At 37.2% G+C, this 27,651-nt stretch overlaps 1 protein-coding gene, 1 non-coding gene and 1 pseudogene across 2 annotated transcripts; 2 read left to right on the top strand and 1 right to left on the bottom strand.

Moving 5' to 3' along the window:
* On the bottom strand, positions 1-27,276 carry LOC150076993 (uncharacterized). Its single transcript, XM_090385749.1, has 3 exons — positions 27,192-27,276; positions 17,285-17,625; positions 1-93 (listed from the first exon to the last, which is right to left on the bottom strand). Exons 1-3 carry the CDS (start codon positions 27,274-27,276, stop codon positions 1-3), a joined length of 519 nt encoding a protein of 172 aa, XP_090241875.1.
* LOC150076995 (U2 spliceosomal RNA) lies at positions 6,722-6,913 on the top strand. Its single transcript, XR_016547780.1, has one exon. It is a non-coding gene; the product is annotated as a U2 spliceosomal RNA (small nuclear RNA).
* Positions 7,783-7,925, top strand: LOC150076994 (U2 spliceosomal RNA; annotated as a pseudogene).
* Positions 27,277-27,651: the final 375 nt, after the last annotated feature.

The raw sequence follows: 27,651 nt of genomic DNA, 5'->3' as shown, positions 1-27,651 counted from the left end.
TCATTCTCCAGAAGCCTCTTGGTGCAGTTTACGGCCTGTTGGATTGTAATCAATGTAAACAGGGGCACTACGTCGAATGACGCCATAATCTCGCTGTCAGAGATTGAGAGATCTTCAATAAGGTGAATGAACTCTCCGCTTTTAGTGACAATGTGGGCAGTATTTCCCATAAGAGGTGTAAGCAGTCGTGCAATATACAGTACTTAGATAACTGATATGTAGGTGCATTGCAGCAGGATACAATAGGATGGAGGGGAACGCCTGGCTTATGAATGTTAGGTAGGCCATAAATCTGAGGCAGTTGGCAGCCCGTGGAATGCAGAAGTCACCGAGTCGAAGCAGAAATTTTCCCTGATTTCCCTGACAAGTCTAAACCATGCATAACTTGTTAACGTTTGACTCTGGGCGTCCCAACTTTGATAGGCGGATCTGTCACGGGTTCATAGACGTTTGGGTCTTGTAGGAGGATGAGGGCTTTCTCTAGATAATCTGACTGGTCTAATATGACAGTGCCACGTCCCTTGTCTGCGAGAAGCACGACAATGATGATGTCTTTTCTTATGGAGGAAAAAGCAGCGTGTTGTTGCTGTTAACCACTGACAAACTTCATTCCGGCGGTCAAAACGTTGAGCTGCTCAAATTCAAAACGAAGGAAGCATTATTATTTGAATGGGTGTTCGTCCTCGAGGAGTGGGCTTCTCTGCTTATGTTACAAATTCAAGGCAGAACTAGACAAACATGTGGAATGAATGGATCAGTGAAATGGGAAGGGTTTTTTTTTTTTTTTTTGGGCGATATTGTGTAAGCTTGCTTTCTTGCATTTGCCTCTACTAATGCTAATGTTGTTAATATTAAATAATAATAAAAAAATATACATGTTCTCCCTGAAGTTTCCATTCTTCGTCTCCCGGTGCATGCACCCCCGAAGTTTCCATTTCCCCCCCCTCCCCCCGGTGCAAACGCTCTGGAATCAACACTGCACGAGGAGTACCAATTTTTTTTTGATTTACTGCTGCTACACTGTATACTCACAAGCTCCGATTGGTAATCAGTATGTATTCAGAAAGAAATCTGAAGATATAGCTTTAGAATAACCATACTTGGAATGAGTTTAAATTAGAGGAATCTGATAAAGCTGTAAAGAGTCTAATGTGATTTTTTTTAATAGCATTACGTAGCATATCATAATCAAATCAAGGATGAAAAAAAAAAAAAAAAAATTCACTTAATACTAGTTGATTTAATACAATTTTATTACCGTCGAGTTGAAATTAATTTAGGCATGTCCGAAACTGAATAGAAACACATGGAATATGTCAGGAATAATTACATTTAAATCATTAATACACTGAAAGGACAGAATTCATGGGATACCTGGTTCCTGGGCAACGCGACGTCTCACCCTTCTCCCTAGTGGACGAATCCACTGCTTGGCAGATACAGTATATCGGTACACGGTATCACGTAGACGGTAATTCGATGTCAGTATGGATAAACGTCGGGAGTTAACCGACTTTGAAAGAGGTATGATAGTGGGTGCCCGACGCATGGATCACTCTATCGCGGAGGTGGTACAGAAATTGCACTATCCCCATTCGACAGTATCAAGAGTATCGGGAATATGCCATTTCCCGAATAACATCCCATCGTGGACAGCGCTGTGGACGGAGAAAGGTGATGGATGAACGTGGGCGTCGACGTCTGTCTCGCATTGCTTCAGCCAACCGGAGAGTGGCAGTGGCACAAATCACTGCCGACTTAAACGAGGGAAGTGCCAAAAACATCTCCACCAAGACCATCAGGCGATCATTAGCCGCAATATGTTATGAGAGCCGCCGACCCACCAGTGTCCCATCCTAACACCACGACACAGGACTGTACGTCTGTGTGGGCGTAAGAACATCGGCACTGGTCCTTGGATGGTTGGAGACGGGTATTCTGGTCCAGTGAGTTCAATTTCCAGATATTTTGAGCGGACGGGAGGGTGTGTATATGACAGAAACCACACGAAGCTTGTTCGTGTGGTTTCTGTCATGCTCGGGTGCATGTTCCTTGTTGACATGCACCCGTCATGTCAACAAGGAACTGTTCAGGCAGGTGGACGGTCAGTAATGGTCTGGAGTGTGTTCAACTGGCACACTTCGGGACTTCTGGTACGTCTAGACGCATCTCTGAATGGTCCAGGTTACGTGTCCATCATTTGCAGACTACCTGCATCTCTTCGTGGTTATCGTACACCCACAGGCCAATGGACTCTTCCAGCAGGACAATGGTGACTAGAACATGATTCGAACAGCATTCCACAGATTTTACGACCATGGAATGGTCTTCCCGTTCATCGGACATGAACAATGTGATGCTGTGGAAAGGTCCGTTCGAGCTTTGGATCCTCCACCCAAGAATGCGACGCAATTATGGACAGCGGTGCAGCAAGCGTGGATGGATATACCCATGGAACGCTTTCGTGAACTAGTGGACACAATGCATCGCTGTGTGACTACCCTTATTCGAACGAAAGGTGAACCTACCCGTTACTAGGTAGGTATCCCATGATTTCTGTCCACTCAGTGTAAATCAGATGTTTGGTAAACTCGAAAATTCCAGGTTCACTTCATTAGGGACAAACACACTTAGAAAGGCTTAAAAACAAATCAGAAACGATTAAATAAGAGGAAACAGAACTATACAAGCTATATGTTATTGACATTGTGAAGACTCAGAACCTCTAGGTGGAGAATTGCACGTTACTTTTGTGCTCTTAATTTTATCTCTATTTAATGATTTAACGCTGTTTTATGATTTTCTGTGGCCATGAGTAATTACTAGGGTTCGGATTTTTATGATCTTAAAAAAGTCAAAACATTATGAAAATATGTAATTAAATTTAACCAAAATATAACCTTAAATATGGCTAAATAATTTACCTTTACGTACCGTATAAATGATAATATTTACTTTTTTTTATTCTTTTAAAGTTGTACAACGACTTTTTATACAAATTTCTAACAAGTAATATAATGAAAATATCACAATTTGCAAGTTTGTTTGTTTTTTGAAATATAAACATTAAAATATATATATTTTTAAACATACAAAAACCAAAATGTATAGGCTAAGGTACGAGGCTACTAACACTAAAGTTGCCAAGTACTTACCATCGCATTGCGAAACCCGTATCCACTCCAAGTTTGTTTGTTTGTTATTTGGTTTTTAGGAGCATTAGCAACTAAGGCCATATTGCTCCAGGGTCATTCCCTGACCTTTCCGCATCCTCCGTATTTGGTGGTAACGGGCTCGAACCCCGGTTTAATCAAGAAGCGTATGCTACGCAGTGCTGCTCCTGCCCACCTGGCTACGGAGGCGCCTCCACTCCAAGTGTCTTGGAGATCATCTGCTAATATTCGCTTGTAAGCAGAGAAGGACATCTGAACGTCACAAGATGTGATCGGGGCAAAATTAAACGCCTAATGACATCAGGAGCTAGAGGAAGGAAGTCCTTCAACGGCCGTATCCTCTAAAACTTGGGAAATTTTGCATATGGGAAAAGCATACCAAAGGAACCTCGTGAGGTACAGGAATGATGAAGGAAACAACACCGACACAACAGCGGAAACAAAACGGTACAGAGGGACTTTATTCAAAAATGGCAACATAGCACTGGCTGCCATGATGCAGATGCATCACTGCGAAAGGTGAATCTAGCAACAGTTGCATGATTAGTTTTATCCAGAACCTTTGATGCAAGGATATACGATTTAGATGGTTCATCTGAATCAAGCTTTCCGACAATAAAATTTGCTATATCGTTCACAATCCGTGATTTCATCAACTGAACCCTACACACAGCTGCTTCCAATATCTTCGCGAATATTGTTTAGACACTGCAAATAATAAGTAAATAAATAAATTAATTAAAATATAGCCTGCACAACGTTCAGTCTTTTGGATTTTATTAAATAATAAATTATTTAATAAAATCAATGAGAGCATACCAATTTATAGCAGTCCTCAAGGTAATTTTTCTGTAACGTTGATTCGTTAGGAGTTTTTCGGGAGCAGTATTTTTCCAAGAAGCTTTTGAAGACCGGATTGTTCACTTTGTTCCAATGAATGTTTGGGGCAACCATTGCTTGGCATAAATCAGCAAAGAATGGATCTGGTGTTTTTTGGTTTTCTTCAGTAAGCAGCTGCTGAAATTCTCTTTCTCCTTACGTTTGCTTCATGCAAAGCAGTAACGTTATGCTGTTGTAATTAGATACTTTCGCGCACGGAACCTTAAAAATGTATTTATATATTTATTTAAGATTATTTATAAAAATTATTATTATTTTCCGATTTATATGAAAAATTGTATGAAAAAACTAAATATGCATGAGCATTAAATTTGGAATGTCCATCGTCTGTATCTCATACTGTGCTCTTCCTTCAAAACGAGTTGCCTATATATTGCACTACCTCGAATAATGAACGCTTCACTAATATGGAAGCATCCAAAAATAAAAATTATGATAAATCTATTACCAGGTAATTAATTAATTTACTTAAATAAACTAAATCAAACAAGGCATAATATTTAAGATTCTATATAATATCAGTGTAGATACACCATAGATAACTCTTAAAGAACAACTACGATAGTAATATGAAAGGATCTTATCGTCTGTATCTCATACTGTACGTCTTCCTTCAAAACGAGTTGCCTATGTATTGCACTACCTCTAATAATGAACGCTTCACTAATAGAGAAGACTGTTGTTACTTGTCTTACCACTACCCACCGATGAAAAGCCAACTAGCCTTAAAACGGTGTTGTCTGGGTGATGGTACTCACTGAGAATAAGTAAGAATAGTTTTCTCTATTAGTGAAGCGTTACTTAATCGTGGTAGTGCAATACATGGGCAACTTGTTGAGAAGGAAGAGCACAATTGAGATACAGACGAAATTATGCGTTTCACGCTACTATCGTAGTTGTTCTTTAAGAGTTATCTATGGTTTATCTACACCGATATTATATATATATATTAATTAATTTCCGTACGTCTTTATTGCACACGTTGCAATATATTATTTATCCATCCGTTTGGATGTGTCTTTAGACTCTTCTACAGAAGAAATCCATTTTCTAAAAAGCTCAATTTTGGCTTCATTTTGCCAACAGCTGAAGTTTCTACTGTATAAAATAAGTTGAACAAATAATTCGTTGAGCTCAGTATAAGGCGAAACTACTGTAAAGTTTTAAATTATAGCTAAAATTACACTAACGTTGTGGTTGTGAGTGAGTAAAGAGCCAATCAAAATAACTTTGGGATTTAGTCGCTCGTGCCCACCCACGCTGGAATGTGAAATGATTAAATGTGAATTCCCACGGTTTTTTAGAAAAATATTTTAAATCAATTTAATAAATAATTTGTCGATTATCGTAAGACGAAATATTAAAGTTATGTTTCAACAAGTATAAAATATGCGAATAAATATGAAATTATAAACACGCTTCTTTACGATCCTCAGACCATGTAACACGACACACTAAGTTTCATGCCTTTATGTAAACGAAAAAGAATTTGATAATACATAAAAATCCAAACCCTAGTGATTACTGAAGTATATCCTTATCCACCCATCATAACACTAACACTTTCATCGCTCGATCCGAAGATAAGTCGAAAATATTTATTTCTCAGATAATCACACATCTATAACATGAGAATTAATTTAATAAGTTCATTTATATTATCAAATGTATTAAGTATTACGAAGTTCGGAGCTATTTCTTGTATTATTATGTTTCTGGAGTCAGATTATTTAAATTTCCTAATTAATATAATATTTCTAAACCTAGAAAGTTTTGAAACGTGTAATATAACGATATATTCGCACTACATAGGTAGTAGAAATGATGTAAGTGCAGTATCCATGCATAACCCCAGGGGCTCACATCTGGTGAGTATGGGCTTGGCACACCCAGGGTCCTGAGATGGATATCATCATTCTTCTCTTTCTTGGTGATTCCTTTTTACTTCTGTCTCTCTTTCTCACTCTCAGGGTAACTCGGGATTTTTTTTTTTTTTTTTTTTTTTGGCTGGTGCAGCATAAGCCTCAGGCTTCCTTGCACCATATGGCTAATAATAAATAAATAAATAATAAACACTTTCATACTCTTACGCATTTAGCCAAGAAATATTTCTGTATTTATTACAGCTACATCTCCTTATCATCAGAAAATAATGAAAATATTTAAGTATTTGCTAATTAATACGCAGCTAATACTGAATAACTGTTAAAATTGCATATATCTTCAAAAAACGTATTTTGTATATATATATATTTTTTAGAAACCACAGCTGCTAGAAATTTTACATTTGGGTTTTTTATAGCCATGAACTTGGTCAAAAATGAAAGAAACCATGCATTATTTTGTTGCGAAATGTTTAGATACATTCCCTGTAGATGGCGCTGACTGCTAGGCAACCAATTAAACAAATATCCTCTTTCAGACTTTTACCGAACGCAGAAATAATGTTTTCATTTGTTCTTAACAAAATATCTTGAATCAAAGAGAGCCATTATAAATGATAGAGGAAACAGATGGTAGAGATCCATGGATAGAACGTTTTCCTGGGTATCATAACTTTGCTTTTTATTTAGGAAAGATCTTCATGGGACACCCATCAGACACTCAGTTAAGGGAACAATAATTGATTTGGGCAACAATTTATTGGTATCGCTTCTCGGCCTTTTGGCTAAGATCAAAGTGTAGTATCTGTTCTTATCAGCTTAATATCTGATACGGGCCCCATCGGGGCCCAAGATATTAAACTGATTTTTGGAAGGCGGCGAAGTGCTTGGAGCTTGCTCCACCTTTGCCACGAGTTGCCCTGGTATTGCACTACTTCCAGGGTCAGCTCACTTTACTAATCAAAAAATAGCTGAACATACAATGGCCTCCCTCGGGGTAGTCCAAATAAACTTTCCTCTGAAATTTTTATTTTCCCTTTTCTCATAAGTGCCAATCCGCTGGTGGAATTCGAGTACATCGGAAAAGAAAAATTTAAAGGCGGCGAATTGCTTGTAGCTTGCTCCACGAGTTGCCCTGGTATTGCACTACTTCCAGGGTCAGCTCACTTTACTAATCAAAAAATAGCTGAACACAAAATGACTTCCCCCTGGGGTAGTCCAAATAAACCTTCCTCTGAAAGTTTTATAGGAATCTTTTTAAGTGTGCTGTTTATCGCTAGGGTCATCTTGTTTTTTTCCAAGATTTCTCACCACATTTTTAGATGCACACACGATATTTTTAAAGAAAACAGGGAAAGATGGATTACAAATTCAGGACTGGTGACCCATCACATTATTCTGGATTACAAGAAAAGATTACAAGACATCATTAATTTTAGGCAGAAATATGGACTTTCGAAAAGATCAGGTTGCGTACATTCAGAAGAAAAACTACAAAGCTGCCATTATTCTCGTTGACTTCAAGGCTTTTGACAGACCCCACAAATACGTTTTTGATCTCTTAAACAAAACTGGAGTAGGCAAATCACTGCAAAACGCCATACGGGCCCTATATAAGAAAGCCACCACCACCAAGCTAAATTAACAGGTTCTTCGGAACAACAAACTTTGAAGAAACAGAAATAATCTACTTACAAGGACCGAACAACAGACAAGCCAAACTACTCAGTTTTACAATAAACGAATTTAAATACCATATCTGGAAGGCACGGAAGTGCCAATCCGGTGGTACAGCCACAGAAGTTCACAATGATATCAGATCAGCACTCTCATCACTAAGATTTTTGATGGTGGAATTCGAGCACATCGGAGAAGAAAATTTTAAAGGCGGCGAATTGCTTGGAGCTTGCTCTACCTTTGCCACGAGTTGCTCTGGTATTGCACTACCTCAAGAATCAGCTCACTTTACTAATCAAAAAATAGCTAAGCCCTTTATTATACTGTTCCCTAAGCGTGGCATCCTTTTTAAAGGGGATCCACCTAAGATCCCACTTCAAAAATTAGAATTTTGTCCTAAAAACTGTCTGTTCTGATTGACGTTGTAGTTCCTCTATCTTGAAACTGCTTCCAGTCCCGAGAGATACTGCGTTTACACATTAAGCCAACGTGCCACTTCCATTAGCCGAGACTAGAAACAGTTTTGGATGAATTGATTATGCCAGGTGAAACTGTACCAGAAAGGCCGATACAAACAGGCAGCGTGGGCCACGAAGATTTTGGCAGGAATGAGGTAGGCCCTGCTGTTGCGACTTTGCGTGATGGCAAATGCCCTGGATTGGACCTATTAGAAGTTGCCATTGTTAAAAGAATCTGGAGCACCTTCCCCCAACTGATTATGAACCTCTTTAATGCCTGCCTACAATATGGATCCTTCCCCTCTACTTGGAAAAAAGCAAATCTTAAATTACTCATATTTCCGGTCTTCGGAAAAATAGTAGAAAAACTGATTGTAGCGAGAATCCAAAAGTACTATAAAGAAAGAAACCTAAACTACAGATATCAGTTTGGCTTCACTGCTGGGATGTCTACAGTAGATGCCATTAATCTAGTTATTAATAATGTTTTAGCCTCCAATGAAAAGTATGTCCTCGGACTTCAAAGGGGACTTACACTCAACAAACATTAAGTCATTGAACTTATATGACATGAACCAATGAAAATCCTACCCTGCAGTAACAAATGACTTCTAATACGCCTTGACACCTGGAGGACCCAATCGTTTCCTGTTTTGCTTTATTAATACTACAAAATCGGACAAATATTTTCGTCTCCACCTCCTCCCTGGAGATGTTCATACTAAAATTTTGTTATATAAGTCTCCTAGCAGGTCTTCCTTGTTGATCGTTTTTCCCACATCATTCAATGTTATTTTTCCCTCTGGCTCTTTTGGGGTCGAGAGGATACTCCCAATCGTTTAATGCTCTCGCATTCCTTTACCTCCTGTAACTTCTTTTCTGTTTCATCTCCACTACCACACCATTATAATCTTCCGAAGACTTCTTATCCTAATTTTCTTTAAGCTGTTTATTTATTGCTAAACTCACCTCATCACTATTTTTCAATATTAATCCAACAGTTGCTTTCATTATCAGAACATGTCCTCCTGTCCCATCCGATGATCGGGAAGTCAAGCCCGCCTGACTTTCTTTTCTGCCTTTAGTTTGCCCTCGTTCCTCACCTGATCCTGAGGTGTTCTGTACTGGATTACCTATATAATTCTCTTACCATGTCACTATCTTTATTTTTCAGTACTTCAATTTGTTGTTTGTTTTCCTCCAATTTCACCTCCAAGGATGTAATGTTATCCTTTAGGCATTTATTTTCTGCTCCCGCCAAGGAGGCATTAAACGGTTCCTTAGTAAGCCTCTTCCTTGATCTGCAGCTCTCAGTTGTTTCTCATTCACATCTAGTACCCTCTCTCAGCCAGTGACCTTCTCCTTTAGACGCTCATTTTCAATGCCCACATCATGTATGGCACTTCCAAGCGCATACTATCGTGAAAGTACCCCATTTACAATCCTCATACCCACATCTTTTTTCTCCTGAAAAGAAACTCCTCAGGTCCCTGCGCAGGCAGAGAGAAAGCTCACCAAACGTTTTAAGAGTTAAATTCGTTAACGATGAAACAAAGTAGTTTCCATTGTCTGTTGTTGGGCTGTTCACAGTGTAATTAATTGATTTCTGTTTCTTCTAGATTTGTTATTCCAACGAACCTGTTGATATTAATCGAATATATTGTGCAATTGGGTAAATAAAAACATGTGCGATACAGTTTCAAATATTCTACCAAATTGACGGAGATGGCCTCTTCTAACAACAAAACGATTCTTATTATACGAATAAGATCTCTTCCAAAAATTATTCGCCAAGCTAGATCCGTATGTTATGGCTATCCCATATTGCTACGTAAAGCAATGAAGGCCACTTGCGTGTTTACGTCTCAACGGAATGATGGAATTCAATTTGCTGTTCGGTATAAGGACCATGAGGATTAATACATTTGTTTGACATTGACCATGTGTTGATGTATTTAGCCCACATCTGCCATTCCCTTACACCCTCTAACCAGCGGGGAGCAGCAAAGAGGAATAAGACACTCGTGGAAATACTTCTTGGGGCGCGACCCCCAGAGGGGCCGTGGGTTAATACGAATAAACCCAACTGTCTACCGCGTCGGGTATACCCCCAAAGACGTAAGATGTGTTACTACTCTGTAGGGTATTCGCCTTAATTTACTGCCTGGCTATGGATACAAAAAAAAGCAGCTGACTAGTGCAACTTCTCAGTATGTATTAATACTTCAGTCCTATTCAAATTCTGTACTGAGAAGTATTACTCAATTAATCCCTTACGGTAATCCCTTTAGCTCATCTAAAGATGAGGCCTCAAAATTTTAATATTATCTAGACCAAAAGTCAATGAGAAGCTGTCACTATCTGAAGGAATCTTCAGACAGAATCTGCATCTCCTTTCAGGATGACAACATAGTCAGAATATGATAAACTTCTGCACTGGAATGTAAGTCTTCTTAAAATCTTCAGTCATAAAAAAATATAAATAACGTAACGTAAGTCCGAAGCTACGTAAGTCGGTGACTTACTGTATCGAAAAATGTTCAGCAACCTACGTAAAATGTATGGTGATAGATAAAAAAAACGAAAAAACTTAACCACGCAACTACTCGCGTGTCCAATACGATGCTTCCCTTTATTTTTTACAATTTCATGGATGGTTTGGTCACCAACATTATAACGATTCTTTAGAGATTTAACGGATGCACCGTTTTCAAACTTTTGAATAATTTCAAGTTTTTGTTTAATATAAACCTCTTTATAAACCTCGTGTTCATACCTTTTTTTTTTTTTTTTTTCTCCGTACACGAGTAAATTATAGTATTCTAAATAATTTAAGTTAAGTAAATACAAAAAATATCCAAAAATTTATCTGATTTCTTTTTATTCAAATAAAAATCAGGTGAAAATAGTATCTGTTGTAGTTGAATAGTAAAATTGAAGCAACACTAACTAATTGAATTATATAATAATTATTAATACTGTAATTTTGTTGAATAACAGCGCACACAAATTAGTTTAATTAGGGCACAGAGTAGTATCTTATTACTCTGTGTTATTAGGTATAACAACTTCCATATTAAAAATGAGCAATGCAAATAAAATCTTAAGCTAATAACAATACTGCAATATTAATTAAAGTACTAAAAACTAGCACCTAAAAGACAGAAAAATATGGTAGGGCTTATGCGAATCTGCGATTTTTTACTTGTCCATGAATTCTGGTAGTTATGGAATTACTGTGGGTTAGCGGTTCTCAAACTTTGAGCCCATGCCTCCCTTGACATGCAAAATTTTTCTAACGCCTCCCTTGAAGTAAAACATAATTGTGCAATCTCTCGTCAAAAATACCCCACATATATTTTCTATAATTATTTACATTAATAATACAGATCGAATAGTAGTAGATATCTAATAGTAAAAAAAAAATAATTTTTAATATTTGCCATAGAAATCTTACATAAATTATTACATTGTCTGCGACGCCCCTGGTAAATTATGGCGCCTTCCCAGGGCATCGCGACGCACAGTTTGAGAACCACTGCTCTAGATTAATTAATGTCTGGATATGCAGATAACCATTATTACTATGCATATTAACAATTCAGATACAGTACTATAAATATCCACTTTCCCTATCATTCATGTATTACTAACGAGATTTATATATTTTACATTTAGTTTATATTTATAAAAAAAAATAAAAAAAATTCTTCCCTTCGATTCTCTTATACTACGCTAATAAATGTATAATTTTTTTTTACACTGGCGATAATTATTTCTGTTAAATTAATATAATTTTTTTTTTTGGACACATATATACTTATGCGCCTAATTTTATAACCTCTTCAAACTTTAAATAAACACGATAAAAGTGTAAAATACTGTAACGTAAACATAGAAAATTTGACGTTTTTTGTTTATTATAACTACAATTTTTTTCTTCAAGGAGAATTATTGTTTAGCGTTTTTGTTTTATGGGAAGTTTTTTTTTTTTTTTTAATACAAAGGATTCATATACAGGAGAGCGTGGGGGGGGGGGGGGGAAGAAGTAAAAGTAACCAATAAGTAACAAATAACATGGAGCAGTCGATGGAAGAGAGCAGGTGGGGGGAAAGACGTAACCAAATGGAATTATAAGTAGCAAATAACAGAGCACTGGAAAGATGATTAAAAGTTTAAATATGAAAATATTTAAACTTTTAATATTTAAACTGCGAGCGCTCCCCACAATCAAGTATGAAAAGTTATGTATTATTATTATGTTTTAATTAATTGCGCAGCGCCATACCCTATAAGTTCGGATCTGCTATTCCCTATTCGGTGAAATTATGCAGATTATGACGTATTTGCGAAAAACACGTGGCTTGAGGTAATATCACATGCACTCACAATTGGTTTGGTTTTTAGTTTGTATAGACCGATGAGAGAAGGTGAAAGCAATTCTTGATGGCACAGTGAGGTATTTTCATAAAGGAATATTTTGTTATAGGGATAAATACTTTGGATAATATTGGAATGTGATCATAAAGAAGGACAAATTCTAAAAAAACTTGCAGACTCGCCATACAATGACCTTAGTGGTGGTAACTCTCGGTACATAAAAAAAAAGACTATATAAATCTGCGCGAGTTCGACATTCATTTCTTCGAATACCCAGGATGGTTCGAGGATCGGAATAAGCAAGTAGGTTCATCCAAGCAGAAACAAGTGCTTAATGAAAGTAAGTGTGTTTCTATTAACTAAAGTAATCCAACCACGGTTTGTAACTGTTTCAAATAAGACGGAATTAATAGATATGAAAAGCATTCCATTTAGTCATAGTGAGTTCTCTAATAGAGGAGGAATAATGTCCCAAGAAAAATATCATCTTATATTATATATAAAGTAATACCAAAAAAAAAGGCCACCGTGGTTCGAGTGTGCGTGATTACCAAATACGGTACTGTTTCATGTTTTTTTATGTCGTGACCTCCTCTGACCATGTCTGAATATAACAGAAAACTATATTTAAACTAAAAATATATAGTAAAAGGCAGAGGTATAGTGAACATATGCAAACGCTGAGAATATCTAGAACAAATATTTCAGTTTAGATATGGGGCCTACTCAGATGGTTCTGGTGATCCCGACATCTCTGTAGCTGCCAAATTTTGCAGTTTAATTGGACGTTACTAATTTCTTTCGCGCCATTTCTGTTGCTACTTATTACTATTCCTGTGGCGCATTGCGCGCCAATCAACGAGTCTTTCTTATATTGGCGCTCCATTTTTTTTTTTTTTTTTATCTTGGTGATTCCTTTTCTTTCTTTCTCTCGCAATTTGGTTTGAACGTGTAAGTGGAAAAGTATTTACTAGAAAGCTCAGTTCCATTCAAAGAGTAATGCTCCTTAGGATGTGCATGGCATGCACAACTGTGTCGACCCCACCTTTGCAGATTGTGACTGGAAAATTGCCTATTGAACTGCATTTATCGTATTGTGAATTGGCTTACTTCATCCGCCGTGGCATTCCCTGTTCTTTTCTGAATATACAGGAGGACATTTTGGCAGATCCCAGGAAGGAAAGGTTGTTGTTGTTTGGTTTTCAGGAGCATTAGCAACTAAGGCCATATTGCTCCGGGAATATGCGGTGGTCATTCCCTGACCTTTCCACATCCTCCGTATTTGGTGGTGACGGGCTCGAACCCCGGTCTAATCAAGAAGCGTGTGTTACGCACTGCTGCTCCTTCCCACCTGGCTACGGAGACGCCAGGAAGGAAAGGACAAGAATCTGGGATGCTTTGGTAAAAGTCTGGCAAGAACGTTGGAGTGTTTGTGATAAAAGGCAGATTCACAATTTTTTTCCCAGATTTAAGAAATGCAGCCTCAATAAAATTCAAATGGTTTGCCCCAAACTTACAAGCTATGTTCTTATTAACTGGTCATGGTGCCATTGTGGCGAAAGAGAATCATGGGAACATATTATGTACAATTGTGAGGAGTACAGCGATCTACGAATTGAATTGGTATCTCGGGTTAGTAATCTCAATCTTATGGCAGAAGGCTGCGAGACAATTCTAGTTGATAAACAGGAGAACTTTTTGGCTTTCCAAGCCTTTGCAACATTTTTTAGGCGGAAGACTTCTGCATCTGGAAGCCTTGGATTTGTAATGCGTATGGTATATGCCGAATCACCTAGAATTCTTTGAAATCGTGGACGCTTGAGTCTGCTATATCCACTGCAACTACAGCTCCTTGTGCCTGAATTTCTGCCCTCTGCAGCTCCTAGCGCTGCTGGCTTTCCAACAGACTGAACAGATGCAGATCTTTCCAATGAAGTTTGCACTTCGTCTGAAATTTAATTATATGTATATTTTATTTTTTATGTAATTTGATTATTTTTCAATTTGTTCATATCAATCTTTTTTGGTCATGGCAGGTTTTTTCCCCTCCTGTACTTGGGCAAACAGGAGAGGGAGTATATAATAGTACTGCTAAATTATGTGTAACTGACAGCGGGGTTGGCTGGGACCGCTTTATGTAATAAATATCAATCTCTCGTGGGGTAATTCAGAAATTTTTTTTGGCTAGTTCAGCAATAAGCCTCGGGCTTCCTTGCATCATATGGCTAATAATAATAATTACTTTGGTACTATTACTTTTTAAGTATGCAGTATATATTCCAGCGAAATTAGCTGAGCGCACGCTGTTTCGTTGTTTTTCATAAATTTTCACTTATTTCATTATGAAACAACGGGGATTACCTTTATTTTAGATATAGGAAGCTTCTTTTCCAACCAACTCTCCTGGTCCAACGCGCTAATAATTCTTTGGGAAGGCGATATCAATTTTACAAAACATGTGGGACATCTTTCCCCACTGTCAGAACCGCAGTGTTCAGACCCCTCGGTCTCAACCTTGAGCGCTCGAGACTTCTGTCTTCAAACACCATACCTGTGCTATGTGGTTGCTTAAAAATATGTACAATATGCAAGGCTAGAACTATACACTTGCATCCAGGACAAACAAATGAATTCAGTATAACTTAAACATTAAAATCACTATAGGTGAGTGTAATTGTACCACTTATTTATAAATCATCGGTTCCCAAGCTACTGAGATTTACGGACTCCTTCAAAAATCATTAATTTGAAGGAACTGTTTATTGTACAAAAGGCACGCGACACAAGCCAGAGTTTACTTATACATAGAACGAATAATATCAAATATTTGTACTAATTAAAATAGGTAATGTTCTATAACGAAATTCGTTGCGATTATATTAGATCAATTTATGTAAAAATTAACTTTGAATTCAGCAGCAGAAGACTGTGGGGTCTTCTGCCGACCCTCAGACCCCCGCTATGTGGGGGCTCTTTCAAAATGGCAGCGAGGAGAGGAGAGGAGGGAGAAAGCAATGATTGACGGGTTGACTCCGCCCGCTCCCTGCGTTCTCCTCCACTCCTCGCCCGGTGGATTTCAAGTGACACGCGGACGGCACTTGGCCCAGCAACAAATATGGCGGCTCCAGATCTCAGTCCAACTGAGCACCTGTGGGATGTGATCCAACTATCTCTTGGAGTACGAATCAGCAACCATTCAATTTGCAACAGCCGTGGGATGTGTGGCACTCTTTCGAAAGGCTGTCCCGAGGGTTAAAGGGGCTCACTCGCTATATCTTGAGGTATAAAACAGTCATTTACATTAAACTCTAAGTCTACGCTTTCTCTAAGGAAGAATACTGTTCTCCCTTCTCGCAAGCTGTTCTGACGACCAAAAGTGTACAAAATAAATGTTGTTGTTTATTTATTTATTTATTTTTTTTTTTTTTTGGCTGATGCTGCATAAGCTCATACGTTTACTTTCTTGCATCACATGCCACTATCACTACTGCTTCTCTGGCACGATCACTAGGTCAGAGGAGTTTACAATAAATCATGAATACAATCGTTAATCGTATTTACCAGTCACGGATTTGAAACACTGTCCACTCAAAGAGCATGTACTACTGCATTCTCGCTACGTCATGACTAAAAGTTGATGTTATTTGGTTTTTAGGAGTATTAGCAACTAAGGTCATATTTCTCCGGGGATATGCCGTGGTCATTCCCTGACCTTTCCGCATTCTCCGTATTTGGTGGCTCACGGGTTCGACCCCGGTCTAATCAAGAAGCATGTGCTACGCACTGCTGCTTCTGTCCACTTGGCTACGGAGGCGCCACTAAAAGTTGCAGGTGTATCTGATAAAGTGGTCACTTAGTGTACATAAGACTACTTTTTCTGTAATTGCTTTTTGACTGTATACCTATAGATAAGTTGTAATTAAGTATTTGTGCTCACTATTGCAGCTAGGCTGCAATATCCTTAAATCAATGCCCGTTCATCGACCCTAACCATTGTTATCTAAATCAATTTATAGACTGACTGATTTTTTTTTTTTTTTTTTTTTTTAGTGTTTTGGTTTTATTTATTTGTGTTTGATCCGACAATCTGAACAACATTATATTCTGTAGCTGTAAAAGTTAGTAGCTTACACAACTAAATTTTTCAGGATTCGCTACCAACCTCTGTGTTCCATAGCGAATCCTGAAAAATTTGACAAGGGTCTTTTGATTTTCTTTTAACACAATTTTTATTTTATAAAAAAAATAAAGATATAATGCACACAATACATAGTTCTGTACATTATAATGTTTATTTAAAGTTCGTTAACTGAGGTCATTCGAAGCTAACGGATATGATTTCATTTCAGTTAAAGCGCCTGCGCCGTTGATACAGACGATTTAGGTGAAACAAAATGGCTCCCATTCTACAATGTCTAAAGAATATTTTAAAAACAACGAAATATTTGAAAATTGTTCTCTAAATATTAAATGAAAAATAATAATACAAGTATCTTAACAAAAATTTTTATTTTGGAGTAATAACACAATTACAACTTAATACACATACATGAGAAAAATTTAAAAAAAATATATTTTAATTTGCTTTAACAGTGATTATTCTTGAATCTGAAGTACGGATTTCAATCTTGGCCAAAAGTCTAAGAAATAACAGAAAACAGCACATATATAACGAACAGAATTCTGAAAAGTTTCCTTACGTGATTATCTATTGCTTTTTGCTTACGCGTTTCTTTACGCGTTTCCTTCCTTTCTTAACCGATTTCTTTTTTATAACTTTCATTCCTGCTTTAGATTTTTTTGCTGTGGTTACCTTTTTCGGAGCTCTCTTGACCGCTGGCACAGGGTTTTCTTCAATCTTAAAGCCATCTTTAGTTTTTACAATTCTTCCTGATTTTTTAGCAGCTGTCAGGTACTTCTTTATACGTGCATTAAGGCGCGGTCCATGAACATTATATTCAGATTTAATGTAACCCCTAATGCTTTTCTCGGTTGTACCTGCGCGATCTTTCAAAGATCTTATGGCTGCTAACACCATTCTTTCAACTTGTGCCCATGTAGTTTTAGCTACTGGACTTTTACTGGAAGAACAGGTTCTAACTGGAGAAGCACCAGAAGAACGAACAGGACTAACACGGACTGCAGCATCCATCTCTGCAAAAGGAATAAACCGCTACCTATTACAGGCTATAGAAGAAAATTGTTTTTAGGCGACTCGAAAAGTTTCATCTGGTTTTGCGGTGAGTACAAATGCCGAACGATTTAATTACCAGTTGTTTCAAATGGTCCAACTATTCGAGCTGGCATTCGCGTGAATGTGAAATACGATATCGTGTTACGTGAATTGTCGTTTTTATAAAATAATCTCGAAATATTTCAAATACGTAATACAACAGTAATTAGAATTTAGTAATGCAGAGATGCCATAAAAAAAATAATAAATATATATGTACATACATTACTTTCTGTTAACAAAAGTCGGAATACTGTATATATTAACCTTTGCATTTCTTATTTTATTATTATTATTTTTAAAATAATAATAATTATTATTTCTCTGATCAGGGAGTTCTACCCCGTGATGGGTATTGCTAGTGGCGGATTAAGGATACTTGGGGCCCCTAAGCAAATTATATTTGTGGCCCCCCAAAAAATAATAAAAAAAAAGAATAAAAAATAAATAAAAGTTAGGTGGTAAATAAATGAATTTGTACTTTTGAATTTTTTGCTTAAATTAATCAAGATTTTTATGATGTTTACTGAAAACATTAATCTATTTTATAACACTATAGGAAAATGTCTTGACTTGGGGCCTCTAGGCACGTGCCTCATTGCCTCAATGGGTAATTCACCACTGGGTATTGCTACCAAGTACATAGAGTGGTTGTTATGTCTGTGTTGTTGATCGAGGAACTCTTTGACTTTTTTACAGGCTGTAGGATAGTGAGTTCTGCGATCAACAGTAGGCTACAGCTGTTCAGGAGTGCGGGGTTGTGTTGTTCGTTTTTTATGGCGTGGTCCCAGTACAGATTGTGGGTTCAGGTCTCTAGTACTGCCTGGGGTTCGTACTTGTAATACGGTACACTTTCTTCGATCAACTGGTATTTCCTTGCTAGCTTTCGATGTATTATCTTGGCTACCTGGTCGTGTCTATGAGTGTACTCAGTCTGAGTGATGACCTTGCATCTCTCGGTGATGTGTTGGATCGTTTCTGAGGCTAGGTGGCATCGTCGACATGTGTCATCGGACACTTCGGGCTCCTTGGCAATGTATTTTCTATAGTTCCTGGTGTTCATTACCTGGTCTTGGATGGCGAGCATGAATCCAAGTCTGAGGGTGCTCTCACGTAGAACGCAGGTGACCGCTTGCTTGGAACCAGCAGCGACATGCAGCTAAGCTCCTCACTCTATATGAACACATTGAAAGCAGTGACCAGTACAACGTCTCACTATGCGATGGGGTAGGTTTTACGGGCGCCACTGCATTGCGGAAGTTAATCCCTTTAGCTTTCAGGTAAAGTAAAGTGCAGCCATTATCAACCCACTGCAGGATGGAAGCTTCCCCAACAATTCATGCTGAGGGGAAATGGACCATAATCTGCCACGCTGGTCCAGTGCGGGTTGGCAGATCGACCGTATTCAGCAGGCAGGGGCTTGAACCCCGGTCTACTCAAAGAGCGTGTGCTACTGCACTCCCGCCCACTCGGCTACGGAGGCTTTCAGGTAAACTGGACTGTAAATTGCCGATCAACCACGCCTGCCGTTCAGCGGGTGTCCCGTAATTTTCAGGTGAAACTTATTTTATTAATAGCAAGATACACAACGGTAACCATTAACAGTGTATCTGAGATCAGATCAGTAAACATAATAACAATAATATGAAATCCAACAGGACGATAAACATTGATATAGATTCAAACAATAAAAGCATATGTACAAAAGAGGATTGTATTAAGTTAAGTTACCGTAAAACAAGTAATAATTAATCCGTTAGAGAATAGAAAAATAATATAACAAATAATAAGCTACAATAATTAGATGTGAGCTAGTCACTTTGCAGTTTAAGAGAAGAGGCAAACTTGTGGATGGAGTTCATCAGTGATTGGGAGTTGTCAAAGAAGTCAATAAGAGAGTCATTTGCTGATTCTGTTCAGTGGACTGAACTTCATAAAGTCCGTGTTGGCAGAGTCAAGGCGAAACGGTGTAAGGTTCCTGACTTGTCTACAGGGAGCATTGAAGTTTATTTTACTCAGGATATCAGATGCTTCATAAATTCCAGTGATTACTTTGGCTAGGAGGGCGATGTCAGCAGTGCCTCTTCTAGTGCACAGAGGCCTCAGATGAAAGTAATCACACAGCGATTCATAATACACTGAGTGAGAGAATAGAGGATTGCGGTACGTAAGGTAACGGCCAAAATTTTTTTGGACTGTTTCAATTTTGTTAGTTAAAGTCTTTGTGTGAGGATTCCAGATGGGTGAACTGAATTCAAGGATTGGCAGAACAATAGTTTTATAAAGGATAGTTTTATAACAATAGTTTTATCAAAAGATAAATTTTGATAAGCCTTAATAACATACCAAACATTTAAACGCAAGCATTACTGTCGCAGTCGGTTAATATAAGAATCGAAGTATCTTGTCGTTAGTTTAATTGTGTCAAAAATTTCAACTAACGACTAAGTTTAAAGTGTAGAAAGAAAAATTCTCGTATTTTCTAGTGATTTGAAGCATCCATTTCTTGGTAGCAAATCCCAAAAAAAAAAAGATTTTCTTCTTCCTCCCCCCCCCCCCTAATATCAAGGAAAAATTCTTTAGCTCTCAGTGTTGAATCCTGGGAATGGGGTTCACCTTCGGTGAAATAACCCCCCCCCCCGAAGCGAAAAATAGTAATTTTAATATTGCAACATAAGCATAGAAGGCTCAGATGAGTAATCAGAAAAATTAATAAATGTGATCTATACATATTCAAAGAAAGAACAAAGATGAATAAGATTAATATAATACTTAAACATTTTATTATAATTTGTGCGTTTTTATTTGCAAATTTTAATCTGTTCAACACTGTGTGACAGCTAAATAATTTTTGCTTGAAATTTTGTTAGATATTGTTGTTATGTAGTTTTTAGGGAAAAAAAAGGAAAGAAAATCAGATATTTTTTCTAGGGATTTTTCCCCCCTCTGTTATCCTTGGTAACATCATTGGAAGCCGACAACTCCCTCCCCTTGTTTGCTAGTGGGTGTATGTTTTTCATTGAATGTTATAGTCTTTTACGTCTCTTTTGAGGATTGATGCCATAGTTCGTCAATCCAACCAAGTCTAGAGCAAATGACCTTTAACTGATAACAAATCAAATTCATAATCTCCCGCGTAAAAATGCATAAAATTTCTAAACGCGAAAAATAATTTGAGTTATAACATATTCACTCGATTTTGGCAAATCATTCGAATAGTTCAGAAGTTATATAATTCTATTATATTTATATCGTTCGAATGATTACTATTAAAGTAGGGATCTAAGTACCGTAATTTGAACAAATCATGAAGTTTCAATTTCGCCAAAACAGTGCAGTCGGTTTGGGTTTTGAACAGTTATGCATTAACTGTTGAATACATTTTTAACTAATGTGTCAAGAAATGTTTCCTTAAGCTATTGTTTAAGTTTTCTAAGCAAAGAAAAGGATCACTTCGCTTTTGCTGAGGAGGAATGATTAGTCGTCAACACAAAGAGCAGCAACTGATAGCCGATCAAATCAATACTAAACATGGAAAAACCGAAAAATTACGGATTGTCACATTGATTGGTTACTAATTAACGGTCATTTGCTATTCATTTGTTTTGATTGGCTATCAGTACCTGCTCTTTGTGTTGAAAAGTAATGATTCCTCCTAAGATTGCAAAGTGGCCATTTCTTCCATTCGTTTTGAGAAGCTCGCTCGCCATGAACCCTCTAGGTCTAGAGAGACTAACTTCCATTTTTTTTATTCGTTTGCAGTATGATAGTACTTGTATGAATGTGGTTGAATGGTGTATGAGTGTTGGTTTGATATCCTTCCGATATAAATGTCCTAAGTGTGGGAATATGATGCGATTGACCGAGAGAAAGGATATTATGGATGGTTATGAGTGGAAGTGTAGAGTGGGTGGATGGTTAAATGGGCATTACGTGAAAAGATCGGTGCGAAAGTGGTCCTGGTTCTCGGAGAGTAAGTTGCAAATGTCTGAGGTGCTGCTTCTGACCTGTTACTGTACTTACTTCTCTGTGATGCCAGCTATCCACAGTCAACAAACTATAACGCCCTCTAACAATGTAGAGGAAAGAAAAAGAGGGAAAATAAAAATTAATATACAAATTGTACTGTATATTATTCCTGTTATAGCAACGTTAATATTGACAAATCGAATAAAAATTAACCATTTTTTCAGTAATCTTCTCAGTAATTCATAAAACAATTTATTAAGTTGTAAGCCTTCATCTAATATGTAATTTATTACTAATATATTAAAGTAAATAGCATATGAATTTATAGTCAAGCAAACACGAAATAAGGTATGGGATCCCAGGGTCCTGAGCTGGATATCATCATTCTTCTCTTTCTTGGTGATTTCCTTCTACTTCTCTCTCTCTCTCTCTCTCTCTCTCTCTCTCTCTCAGGGTAACTCGGGAATTTTTTTAATTTTTTTTGGCTGGTGCACCATAAGCACCAGGCTTCCTTGCACCATATAGCTAATAACAATACAATACAATTTTATTTTATCAATAATAATATCAACAATTATTGATATTATTATTATTGATATTATCTTGATAGAATAAAATTTTATTTTATATATATATATTATTGTTTAATAATAATAATCCACAACTACTGGTACAAGAAGCTCACCTGCACACACAAGCACCTACCAGATGCTTGTCAACGAAACTGCCAGCTGCAGACTAGTAAAGTGATCGAAGCCATGACAGAGCCTACAAGTACCTGGGGATGATGCAGGCTCAGCAGTTACAGCGCAAGGAAATTATGACCTACTTGACCGAAAAATACCATCAGAGACTCAGTAGCCTTCTGAAAGCAGAGCTGAACGGAGGGAACAAATTAAAGTCATAAACACCTATGCAGTCCCAGTGCTAACATACTCCTTCGTGGTCATAGATTGAACTAACACTGAGCTGGAGGGTGTAATGAGAAAGATAAGAACAATGATGACCAAGAGCCGCCGACACCACGCGAAATCTTCCGTGGAGAGACTGACAATTGCTTGGAAAGAAGGAGCTTAAATGCCTGCTTGCTTAAATGAATTTTTATTTAAGCTCGCTGGTTGTCGACGCCACACATTCATTGCAACATGGACATTGAAGCTCTTATTTCCAAATAATATCTTCGACGACCAGTATGGGATAAAACTGAAAAACTACATTCGAACAGGAATGCTGTGGAGAAATGTTGGAAGGAAATATGCTGTTTCTTGTATTCTGTGTATCTTGTAAACTCCTGACTGTTCGGTCGTCCCGCAGTATAAACAGAAAATTTATTTATTTATGTACATATATATGTGTGTGTGTATATATATATATATATATATATATATATATAAATAACGTATAAATCCAGTAAAATATCTTTAATACTTTGATATATATGGTATGAGGTACAGAAGTATATAACCTGGTTAATATTTTTACTCTGGTTTTTTTTTTTTTTTTTTTTTTAGTTTTTTTATAAATATTTTGTGTGGACTGTATAATCGAAAATCGATGATATTAGATTATATGACCAAATTATGAATTATTAGGAATTTTTCAGAGAAAAAGATGATAATTGGGCAAGAAAATAAATATACATTTCATTTCAATTTATATATATATATATATATATATATATACTTATAATTGAATAATGTTTGAAATAATTAGAAACTGAATCTTACATAAAAAAGGATAAAACATACATCAGAGGCAGCAAAAAGCATTTTCCTCTACATGACGCTTGAGATATAAACTTAAATGAGAATAATGATAAAAAATGGCATGGCAAGACAGAAGAGCGAAAATTGTGAAATTATACATAATGATCAAACCAACAGGGAGGGAAGAGAATAAAATTATTCATTTTTCGATTTTTAGCTATGCTACCTCCTCTCATCTTTCCAGTTTTTTTTTTTTTTTTTTTTTTCATTCTCCTCAACTGTTATTAATACATAACGCGTATTTATGTGTAGTAACTTCTGAACACTTCGCAACTTTAGCGGGTTTTTTTTTCCCTTCGATAAATTTTTAATTCTTCCCCTGCAACATTATTTCCATTCTCTTTCAATTATTTCAGCGCTCATTCCAACGAATATTTAATCGAATGTCCTGCAATGGGCATTAGTAAACAACCCACTCCCTCTCTTTTCCCCTAATTATTTATCTTTTGATAAGTTTTCACCTGAAAATTACGGGACACCCACTGAATTGCAGGAAGAGATAATCGAAAATTTTACGGTAGCGGTTTTACCTGAGAGCTAAAGTGATTAATGTTCCGCAATACAGTAGCGCCCGTAAAACCTACCCCAGTGAGAAGTTGCACCGGTCACTGCTTTCTATGTGTTCATACCCAGTGAGAAGCTTTAGCTGCGTATCGCTGCTGGTTCCAAGTAAGCGGTCACCTGCGTTCTACGTGTAAGCACCCGAAGGGACCTGATAGACCTCATCGAGCAAGAGAAAACAGATTGCTAACCTAAAGGATTACTTCGAGAAATACACAGCAGCACTCTGAGGGCCATAAGGAAGATAGCCACATGGCATATCCCACTGAACCTAAGGAGGAGTCCCCTCCCGCCCAGACGCCACAAAGAAGCTAGTATTAAAATGTGAACATTTTTATATCGTAAAATATTCTCATAAATAGCCACACATTACTTTTGCCAGTCACTATATGTGTAGAGTAATAAGGCCGTGTTGAAAGTTGTTTTGTCCGATTCTATTCTTAGGAAAGCAGTAATCGAATTTCCATCTCACTCCCATAGTTCGGTCAATCCACTACATGAAGCCGACATTCGATAGGATCAGCTAAGTAGTGCTGCGCTTGCATTACTCAGATATACAGTGGCAAAATCTGTGGGGGCCAGTGAGTAAATCGGAATGAGGAAGGTATTCTTGAGAGAAATTCGAACTGATTACTGCGAATTGACTCTTGTCGGAAAATGATGGACAGAGGTAAATAGACTTTGTATGAAGAGAATACCTTGGTATAACCCGGAAGTATCATCGTATATCAATTAATAATTTACTCCTTTCTCACGGTAGATTTCTCAAATTAAACGTGTCTAATTACTAGGACAGGTGATCCTAGATTTGCTTATCCCCACAGAAATAAGCTCCTAACCAATCAAAAACGGGGCCATCCAAAGGGGTAAGGGATGTATATATTGGGAATATGGGAAAACTAAGGGGCTTTTTGGGGATAAAGATGGAAACAGAGTTAAAAACGTGGATGACGAGAAATAGCGGAGAAGAAGAAGTAGTACCTGGCAAGTCGCCATGGAGCTTTTTGGGTAAGTTCGTCCTTTAGTTTAGCGACCGGTTATCTGGAATTACTGAACGACCACAGCTACTATTATATTCCCCACCTAATATCACATACTAACCTCTCTCCTCCCAGCTAAATTCACATATGTATTTTCTATATTAAGGCCAGAATGTGTCATCTATTGTACCAACTACTGGATACTGCGTTTCCAGTAACGGTAAACATAACTATATGACGATCTTACACATTCACCTATAAATTCGAATAGCTGGATGCTCTTCTACTTATTGTATATTAACAACGATTGTTTACCGAAACTGCATGAAGAATGTCGACAGAATGGCAGAAAGGTGTCATGTTACTACTATCCATTAACTAGAAAATGTAAAGCTAACACTTACAACATAATATAATTCTAATTCCCTGTTTTACTTATTAATTCTTTTACTGTAAATAAATACACAAGTCCATGTATGTATAATAAACTATACCTTGTTTGTTGATCTATCTTTCTTCAGGACTATTCCGAAATACACACTTTTTGATAGCATATATATATATTTAAATAGACTATCATTAAAGGCGGGCTCAAAGGCCAATACACAAAGGGCCTTAGAGTTAATCATCACAAAGCAATTCTCGTTGCTGCATTCTTGCCCAACGTCCATCTGGGTGAGTTTTAGAGCACAGAATCTTGTCCTAATTTAACGCTAGATGCTCATATAAAATCCTAGTCTTTCTGGTTTCTCATTTTAGTGCTGGAAACCTGCCTGGGAGTCTTGATATCCGTATTAAACGCTGCCCAGCAGGCGCCCTACATTATTACAGAAAAGACTTCGGAACAACTGGTGCCGTGACCAGGATTTATTGTGTTTTTGCGGGATGAAAAACCACTCTTTGATCAATGCTTATGATCAATTCTAAGAGCTCTAAACTGAGGAGAGTGACAATAAGAGACACTAGAAATAGGGGATGAAATAAAGGGGATTACTGAAGTAGTCAAAAAAAAAAAAAATTTTTTTTGACAGCCTGAGTAATAGTCAGAGACATTTTATCTAATATTGTTTTCCCTTTCAGCTGTACAAACAACACAGACGTCTGAAAGTACACTCATACTAGTTAACAATTAGCAACTAGTAACCTTTTGAATTATTTATTTTCAAAAAAAAAAAAGGGGAGTAAATTTTTTTTTTTCTCTCTTGTACAGTTGCTATATGTTGGAACACTTATTATTTTAGTAGTGTGATTATTAACCTTATAATTTCTTTTAGCTCAACGGAAAGGTAAGTGACACTATTTTGGGGGTTCCACAAAATACAGATAGACTCACCCCAGTTTAGAATCAAAAATATAAATAGGGTCACTTGATTTAGTTGTTCCGAAGTCTTTTCTGTAATAATGTAGGGCGCCTGCTGGGCAGCGTTTAATACGGATATCAAGACTCCCAGGCAGGTTTCCAGCACTAAAATGAGAAACCAGAAAGACTAGGATTTTATATGAGCGTCTAGCGTTAAATTAGGACAAGATTCTGTGCTCTAAAACTCACCCAGATGGACGTTGGGCAAGAATGCAGCAACGAGAATTGCGTTGTGATGATTAACTCTAAGGCCCTTTGTGTATTGGCCTTTGAGCCCGCCTTTAATGATAGTCTATTTAAATATATATATATGCTATCAAAAAGTGTGTATTTCGGAATAGTCCTGAAGAAAGATAGATCAACAAACAAGGTATAGTTTATTATACATACATGGACTTGTGTATTTATTTACAGTAAGAGAATTAATAAGTAAAACAGGGAATTAGAATTATATTATGTTGTAAGTGTTAGCTTTACTCAGGATAGCTTTACATTTTCTAGTTAATGGATAGTAGTAACATGACACCTTTCTGCCATTCTGTCGACATTCTTCATGTAGTTTCGGTAAACAATCGTTGTTAATATACAATAAGTAGAAGAGCATCCAGCTATTCGAATTTATAGGTGAATGTGTAAGATCGTCATATAGTTATGTTTACCGTTACTGGAAACGCAGTATCCAGTAGTTGGTACAATAGATGACACATTCTGGCCTTAATATAGAAAATACATATGTGAATTTAGCTGGGAGGAGAGAGGTTAGTATGTGATATTAGGTGGGGAATATAATAGTAGCTGTGGTCGTTCAGTAATTCCAGATAACCGGTCGCTAAACTAAAGGACGAACTTACCCAAAAAGCTCCATGGCGACTTGCCAGGTACTACTTCTTCTTCTCCGCTATTTCTCGTCATCCACGTTTTTAACTCTGTTTCCATCTTTATCCCCAAAAAGCCCCTTAGTTTTCCCATATTCCCAATATATACATCCCTTACCCCTTTGGATGGCCCCGTTTTTGATTGGTTAGGAGCTTATTTCTGTGGGGATAAGCAAATCTAGGATCACCTGTCCTAGTAATTAGACACGTTTAATTTGAGAAATCTACCGTGAGAAAGGAGTAAATTATTAATTGATATACGATGATACTTCCGGGTTATACCAAGGTATTCTCTTCATACAAAGTCTATTTACCTCTGTCCATCATTTTCCGACAAGAGTCAATTCGCAGTAATCAGTTCGAATTTCTCTCAAGAATACCTTCCTCATTCCGATTTACTCACTGGCCCCCACAGATTTTGCCACTGTATATCTGA

Source organism: Mastigoproctus giganteus, chromosome 12 (assembly GCF_048544385.1).
Source record: "Mastigoproctus giganteus isolate SK-2022 chromosome 12, ASM4854438v1, whole genome shotgun sequence".
Lineage (NCBI taxonomy): Eukaryota > Metazoa > Arthropoda > Arachnida > Uropygi > Thelyphonidae > Mastigoproctus > Mastigoproctus giganteus.
This window is presented reverse-complemented; position numbering and strand designations above follow the sequence as displayed.